This window comes from Paroedura picta, chromosome 13, assembly GCF_049243985.1.
Source record: "Paroedura picta isolate Pp20150507F chromosome 13, Ppicta_v3.0, whole genome shotgun sequence".
Lineage (NCBI taxonomy): Eukaryota > Metazoa > Chordata > Lepidosauria > Squamata > Gekkonidae > Paroedura > Paroedura picta.
In genome coordinates, this window is record NC_135381.1 from 38556693 (window position 1) to 38565204 (window position 8512).

Below are 8512 nucleotides of genomic sequence, written 5' to 3' on the forward strand. Positions count from 1 at the left end.
TTGGGATCAAACTCCCAGCCCCATGGTCAGAGCTTCAGACAGCATGTCGGTTGCTTTACCACCCTGTGCCACAAGAGGCTCTAAAATATATATATATATATATATATATATATATATATATATATATATATATAGCCCCATAAAAACCTCTAAAAACCCTTAAACCAGCATTAACTCCCAAAGTACCAAGATGGCAAGGTCCCTCCTACCTCCTGCACTCATCTAACAAGGGGTGTGGCTAGAGGTTGTATAGAGCAGCCTAAGGGTGACCCATTGCTCTTACTGACCCCAGGCTTGAGCATAGACCTGGCAGAAGAGCTCTGTTTTGCAGGCCCTGGCTTGGGTCAAGGCCAGGCATACCTCTCTGGGGTCAGGGACCACTAACAGATTAACACCCGCAGAGCGAAATGCCCTCTGGGGAGCATAAGCAGGCAAGCAGTCCCTCAGATAGGCTGGGCCCAGGCTGCAAATGGCCTTAAGGGTCAGAACCAAAACCCTGAAACTTGATCGGGGCCAAAACCGGTCACCTTCAGCAGTCAGCTGCAAGAAAGCACAGTATCCAAATTATTCAAGAATTTGTATTTGTGTTTCAAGACATCATTCTTTCAAAAATAGCAGAATTGTCTTAGGGAGAGTCTGCTTCAAGCAATTTGAGCTCTGAATGTACTGTTACAAATGGCTCCTCCTCTGCCCCTGAAAGCTGCCAAGCCAGATCTTCTTCAGAGTCGGGAAAGCGTCTTTCAGAAGACGTCTCTGTGATGTTTTCTGCAACACCTTCCACTTGATCCAAAGCTACATTCGCCAAGGACCTTCGGGAAGCTGTTGACCTTCTTTCACTCAGTCTGAGCAATGGAGAAGACCGAAGATCAACCACAGGTCTGCTAGAAATCGGCGTGGACATAAAGATTCCACCGGGGTTGCTGAAGGGAAATGCTTTTCCATGTTCACCTTCACCTAGATAAATTATAGGACTGTCTTCTTCGCTATCTGAAATGAGCCTCTGGACCGGCTTCTTCTTACCCACAACAGAAACATCACTGCTGTCAACTGAAGCATCATGCTTGCTGCTGGAAGCATCTCTCATATGGTATGTCATTAGATTTCCACTACCCTGGAGGCTGTGTTCGTTATCCCCTATCCCAGAATGAGCTGCAGAGCTATCTAGTCTCAGACGAAATCCAGTGTGGCCTGTTTCTTCGACCAACATTTCTTTGCCTGAAGCATCTTGTGGTTGGTTTTCCGAATCTTCCAACGCAAGGTTGAAATCAGACGGGTATAAGGAAGGCGAAACCAAAGATTCATCCCTTGCCAGAATTTCACTCCTGCCAGACTTCCGTTTTGCTCTCAGCTCAGATGTTTCACTGGCCCATAATAATAATTCTGTGGTTGCATCTAGCTCACCAGCTTGACTTGCCTCTCTGCCTTGGCTTCCAAGACCCTCGAGTGACATTTCTACCTGATCTTGGGCTTCATGATCATGATCATCATCATCAGAAACACATATAACTGACTGTTGCAAAGTTGCCACATGAACATCACTCAAGAGGTCTTTTGCTTCAGCAGGTGGCTCTTGGAAGATCATTTTGGATCCACAACTGTTGTCCTCCTCGTTTGACCCCAGGTGAGATGAAGTGCTCAGACAGGGGTTTTGCTCACATTCCAGTAGGCTGGCGGGTCTGGTTTCCTCAGAGACAACCATAGAAGATAAATCCAGAACGGAGCTTTTCTCAGTCCTGTCCTCAATAACCAAACTAGTCATCTTAACACTCATGTTGGCCAAGTCGTCTTCATTGTCAGTTTCCATGCTGATGGTGTCACTACTGTTTGGAGGTTGCCCAGCTACAGGTGACGGAGCAGAATAAGCTGGAGGGGGCTTTGGCAACTGTTTCCTTGGCGGAACATATGAGGAGGCCATTGCTCCTGGCAGTGCTCTTTCTGTTGTGTACTCCATGCGAGCTGCCAGCTGGCTTTTCATTTGTGATTCAAGCTGCACCAGCTCTTGAGCTTTTTGAACCTTGTGCTCAATGTACCGCTGAGCCTGTTCGTCCTCCGCCTCATCTTCATGTCCTGTTTCCCGCGTGTACATCAAGTCGTGGTCTGAAAGGCCAAAGATCTCCAGTGAGTAGAGGTAGGCGATATGCTCATCGAGCTGGACGTCGGTGGCCCTTTGAGTCCCATGCAAGGACTGCAGCTGGAGCTGGGTCGAAGAGATCCGAGTGTCTCCCAAAGTGAAGAGCTCCCGCAGCTCCTGCTTGGTGAAATACCTGTAGGGGTTCTTCTTGTCTCCCGTGGTTTGCCTTATGAGCGAATCCTTGAAGACTTGCCGGCGGTAGATTTTCTCTTCCACAGTCCCGCAGGTTATCAGCCGGTAGATCACAACATTCTCTTCCTGCCCAATTCGGTAAACCCGGTCCACGGCTTGCGCGTCAGTCGCCGGATTCCAGCTGGGGTCAAAAATCACCACCCGGGTAGCAGCGGTTAATGTTAAGCCAACTCCACCGACTTGAGTCGTGAGCAAAAAAACCGAGTAGCCTTTGTCTTTCTGGAAGGCTTCGATCCTCTTCTGCCGTTCCGCCACGTGAATCACCGTCCCATCAATGCGGATGAGTTTAAAGCCCCTGTGAGTCAAGATGCGCTCTATAATATCCAGCATTTTCCTGGACTGGGAAAACACCAGGGTTTGGTGCCCCTCTTCTTTCAGTCTATCCAGCAGAGCGATGAGAAACCTGAGCTTGCCAGACTCTTTGATGAGAATGTTGTCAGAAATACACTCCGGGTCTATGTTCTTGCCCCAGAGCTCAGCAGCTTCACTTTCAGCACCTTCCTCTCTCTCGGAGTAGTCAGAGGTTGCCAGGCCAAGCTGGTGACAAGCACGGGCAGATAGCAGCCTGGGATGGTCGCAGAGCTTCTTCAAAATGTTCAGCTCAGCCAAGGGGGACCGTGTGGTCATCAACAACTCCTTGACATGCTCCAAGGACAGAAAGTTCTTGTATATTTCTTCTTGTACAGGTGATATATACACCCACACAATGAAATCATTTTTCCGAGGAAGTGATGGCATCTCTGGAGCTGCGGCCTTGCTTAGAGGTCCAGACTGGCGCTTCTTCTGGACGTCGTCTTTGCTCCGCCTTAGGAAATATGGCTTGATGATGGACATCAGGTTTTCCGACATCTTAAGCCCCAGGGCCTTCTCTCCTGGGGTGGCGTCTTTCTCCCGAGCTTTGGTGATGGGGTTCTCATATTCCATCCGGAAGGTTTTCATTGTGCCGAGAAGCGAGCCACGGCAAGCAAAGTCGAAGAGAGCCCACAGTTCCTGCAGATTGTTCTGCACCGGCGTCCCAGTAAGGAGAATGCGATTCTGGGAGGGGATGGCATGCACACATTTTGTGGTCTGGGCAGAAGGTGTTTTAATTTTATGGGCTTCGTCCAGAATCACATAGTCCCAGACAAACTCCTTCTCTTCACAGGCGGAGAGCTGCTGCCAGTTGTGGAGCACCATCTGGTAAGTAGTGATCAAGACGCCGTTCCGCTTTTGGATTCGCTTCAGGTTTCTGGAGCGGTCGGCCTTGCTTTCCCCGTGAAAGAGGTACACTCGCAGGCCGGGTGTCCAGTGGGCAAACTCCTTCATCCAGTTGCTAAGCAGAGTGGTCGGCATAATAAGCAACGCACATCGGATGTGCTCAGCATCGAACATGCCGGAAAGAAAGCCAATGGTCTGAATCGTCTTCCCCAAGCCCATGTCATCGGCCAGGATGCCTCCCTTCCGGCCATCCCGGTATAAGCTGTACAGGAAGGCAATCCCTTCCCTCTGGTAGTCAAAGAGCTTATTGTACATCTCCCCATAGAGCAGCAGCCCACTCCCACACACGTCCACAAAGCCATCATCTTCCTGATCCAGGGAGAGGGAATCTAATGCCTCCTTGAGCGTTTGAATGTTCCTCATCAGCTTCTCACTGGGATGGATTTCATGGGCTTCTTGGAAGAGTTGGATAGATTCTTCCAGATTCCCATTTCGGGCCTCCTGCTTTGCTTCGGACACACACCTGTAAAAGACAACCAAGCATAAGAACATGAGAAAAGCCCTGGCGGACCGGGCTAGTGGTCCATCTACTCCAGCATCCTATCTCATATAGCAGCCAATCTGATCCTCTGGATGGACAACATGGTACGGAGGCTGAGGCCTCCTGATGTTGCCAGGTGGCACTGGTATTCAAAGGTTGCCTGCCAACCTGGCTCTAAATGTGAAGGTTCCCTTTAGCCATCATGGCCAGTAGCTACTGATAGATGGATGGAGGATTGGTCTACCTAATCCCCTTTTTAAGCTGTCTACGCCTGTGGTCATTGCTACATCCTCTACAGCAGGGGTAGTCAACCTGTGGTCCTCCAGATGTCCATGGACTACAATTACCTCCCCTTACAAAAAGCTCAGCATGCTTTATATCATAGTAAAAACAACAGTTCCAATTCAATTAAAATCACCACACTCAAGTACCAGAATCTGAAAATAATAGCTAAAAGTCACTATTTCTATTTCCTGTGTTTTACTGCTCACAAGTGGTCTTCCTTTCTTGACAATTTGGGAGGGGGAGGGGGGAGAAAGTGCTAAGCCAGATGTTTAAATTAGTTTTGGCATTACGGGGGTATATACAGATATATAGGTAGGCCAAAGGATAAATTGACCCAAATCTGACATCAGGAACCACAAGTGAATACATAACCCAGATTGCTGGTTTTTACTATATATCTCTTGAATTTGTTAACCATTTTCATTATGTTGTATTTAAATTTGCACTGAAAAGTCCATATAGCATAAGCAGAGTCCAAGGCACAAAATGATCGCACCCAGAGCCAAGGCCAACAAAGGTGACAGAAGAGGGGAAAATCAACAAGGTAATCCTAAGAACCTAAGCAATATCGAAACTTTTATGCATGGTCTCCCACATGGGGCCTACTAAGAACTCATCAAATTATATTAATTTTGATGAAAGCCAATTGGAGCCTTAGTAACCAGGTGTTAGGTCACTTGAAATGTCCAATCGGGAAGCAATGTTCAGGTGTTGATATCATTTGACCTGCTGTAACAGAAGGGTCAAGCTCTCGTGCTCAATGGCAGCCGCTGGAGATACCTTATCTCCAAATCCAGGGAGGGTTTGTGTTGCGCTCAGAATGCAGGTGTGTTCCAAGGACAAACCAATTCAGCAGTAATTGGAAGAAATTGTTTTAAAAACTAAAGTTTTACTTGAAGACCCCCAAAATAATATGCTGCCTTTCCCACTGCAGAACCCTTCAAAGGCCAGGAGCTCTAGTGCTCCATCTAGGTCAGTGATGGCGAACCTATGGCATGTGTGCCAGAGACAGCACTCAGAGCCTATACGTGCTGTCGCCCCAGCACAGAGTTCTTCGCTGAATCGGCCTTCAGGAGGTCTGGCTTCCTGGCGCCCAGAAGACGGGGAGGAGAAGAGGACTCTTTCCAGGCGTTCCCTGGGCCAGGAAGCCATTGGCTGGGCGGGTGTCTGCAAGCATCAGTGGGAAGTCTGTGCCCAAGGGAGCCCAGGGACAGCACAGCCAGGCCCACGGAGATGCCACAGACCACTGCCCGTCCACATGCCAACCCAGCCTCATCGCCTCCCCTCAACAGAAGGGAAGTGAAGAAGGAAGGGAGGGAAGGGAAAGGTGCAGGAAGAAAAGGACAAAACCTAAAAAATAAACAACCCAACAGCAAAGGGACAAATGAGGGGAACATTCATAGAAGGGGGAAACAAAAGGGCAGTATTCTGGTTAAATTGCAGTATTGGCACTTTGCAATAAATGTGGGTTTTGGGTTGCAGTTTGGGCACTCGGTCTCTAAAACTGTAGGTAAAGATATGATAAACCATGAGAGGCAAAAAGTAGAACCATAGAATCATAGAGCTGGAAGGGGCCTCCTGGGTCATCAACCCCCTGCACTATGCAGGACACTCACAACCCTCTCGCTCATCCACTGTCACCTGCCACCCCCTTGAGCCTTCACAGAATCAGCCTCTCTGTCAGGTGGCTCTCCAGCCTCTGTTTACAAATCCTCAAAGATGGAGTAACAAAGAATATTTAATGCACTACTTTCCAGAAAGATAAACAGCAGAATCAAAAATAATAACCACAATGACTAGCAGAGACTCTCACACAGGAGTACCATTCCTTGGTGTAGTGGTTCAGTGGCAACTTCTAATCTGATGAGCGGGTCTGATGTCCTGCTCCTCCCCACACAGCCAGCTGAAGCCAGTCACAGTCAGAGCTATTCTCACAGTGCAGCTCTGTCAGAGCTCTCTCAGTCCCACCTACCTTACAGGGTTCTGGAAAGTGGAAGGGAAGGTAATTATAAGCTGCTTTCAGACTCCTTAGGGTAGTGAACAGCAGGGTAAAAAACTAACTCTTCTTCTAAATGTGAGAACTGAGGCATTCATCCACAAAATAGTTAAGAGCATTAAATATTCCTTGCTATTTTTTGCCTCTCACAGCTTATTCTGCACTCCCCCACATGCCGCCACTTGGGTGACCTTGGGCTTCCCAGGGCACTGAGAAAGCTGTTCTGATATCAGGGCTCTTTCAGCCTCACCACCCTCACAGGGTGTCTGTTGTTGGGCGGGGAAGGGGACTGTAAGCCGCTTTGAGCCTCCTTTGAGGAGAGAAAAGCGGCATATAAGAACCAACTCTTCTTCAGTAATATCAGGGCTCTCTCAGCCTCACTTCCCAGGGTGTTTGTTGTGGGGAGAGGAAAGGGAAGGCGATTGTAAGAAGAAGCTGCTTTGGGACTCCTTCAGATAGAGAAAAGCGGCATATAAGAACCAACTCTTCTTCTTCATCATCCTTTTCCAGGCAGCCCCTGCAGGCCTCCAGATGGCCAAGGCCAGTTCCCCTGCAGAAGATGACTCCTTCGGGGGATGCATTTTAGGGCTTCAGTAACCCCACTGAAGTCCCAGCCCTCCTCCCCCGGCTGTGCCCCCAAATCTCCAGGGGTTCCCCGCCCCAGCAGGCAATGCTCCCCCAGCTCCAGACCAGCCTCTCCGCCGGACCCGCTGTCGCTCCGGGATGGTTCCGAGAGGCCCAGAGACCGTCCCGGCTTCTCACCTGCGGTACCGCTCCGCCCGCTCCGGGTCCAGCAATCCCGCGGCCGCAGCCATGCTGGCTCGAGACCCGCAAGCGAAGAAATTCGCGGGTGCGCCGCTGCTCTCGCCTAGCGTTTCAAACCCGCCGGCTTCCCCGCCCTCTGCGGCAGCCAATCCCGTCGCGACTTGCAAATGAGGCTCCGGGCCGCCAGCCAATGCGCTTGCCGGAGAAGCCGTCATTCAGGAAAGCGCCATTGATTTTATTCGTTCGACCAGAGCGGGACCGGGAAGGAGCGGTCGGGCGTCTGGGCATGCACGTCACTTGTCTCTTGGCTTACGCTGCGTTTGGCGGGCTGCGTAGTGCTGATGGGCCCTGCTTCGCCTGCAGCCCTAAGGGAGGCGTGATAGCCGTGCGTTTGTTGAGCGACCTCATTCCGGAGCATACAAGAGTACTGCAAAAAACACAGGGATGCATGACAGACAATATCTTGGAAGTTAAAAGGCAAAAATCCTGCACCTTTATGAACACTTAACAGGTCCAAAAAGCCTCCGGAAAACTCCGGAACAGGCATTAAGCAAACAAGAGTACTGCAAAAAAACAAATAGATTGGGATGAATTGTAAACACACGAGAACAATATCTTGGAAATGAAAAGGCAAAAATCCTGCATCTTTAATAACCCTTACCAGGCCAAAATGCCTCTGAAACAGGCTGGAATGGACATTAAACAAAAGTACCTCAAAAATAGGATGAATTGCAGACACTCCAGAACAATAGTTTAGAAATAAAGAGGTGTAATTCCCTTATTAAACCGTTCCAGGCCAGAATGCCTCTGGAACACCCCAGAATGGGCATTAAACAAACTAATACCGCACAAAGCAGTGGGATGGATTACAGACACAAAAGGACAATATAAATGAAAAAGTGGAACTCCCAGACCTTTATTAACTACTTCCAGGCCAAAATGTCCCTGGAAGAGACTGGAATGGGCTTTAAACAAATAATAGTGCTGCGGGGAAAAAAAAAACATTGGGACGTGTTAAAAACACTCCAGAACAATATTTCGGAACTCTAAACACCTGCAGCACCTCTCCCCAGGATGCCTGCCTACAATAATGCAGTTGCGCTCTGCAGCTCCTGTGAAATAAAGGGGCACCTTTTAGAGCAACGAAGTTTTAGTCCAGGTATGAGCCTCAGTATGAGTCTCATACCTGGACCAAAACTTTGTTGCTCTTAAAGGTGCCCTCCCTGGGCTCTGAATACCTTGACTCCCCACCCACCCTTTCGCAAGGCAGCACCGTGCAGTTACCACTGGTATCCTGCAGGGGCAGCATTTTAACGCAACGAACAGTCGAGGGGGAAGGAAGGAGACACAGAGAGGGCTAAGAGTTTTGCGCCTGCGCAGTTGAGTGCTTTCCCACTCGCCTCGA

The 8512-nt window shown here is 49.3% G+C and overlaps 1 protein-coding gene across 1 annotated transcript; it reads right to left on the bottom strand.

Moving 5' to 3' along the window:
• Positions 1-564: 564 nt before the first annotated feature.
• Positions 565-7346, bottom strand: ERCC6L (ERCC excision repair 6 like, spindle assembly checkpoint helicase). Its single transcript, XM_077308218.1, has 2 exons — positions 7105-7346; positions 565-4043 (listed from the first exon to the last, which is right to left on the bottom strand). The coding sequence occupies exons 1-2, from the start codon at positions 7320-7322 to the stop codon at positions 626-628; spliced, it is 3636 nt and encodes a 1211-aa protein (XP_077164333.1). The 5' UTR covers positions 7323-7346; the 3' UTR covers positions 565-625.
• Positions 7347-8512: the final 1166 nt, after the last annotated feature.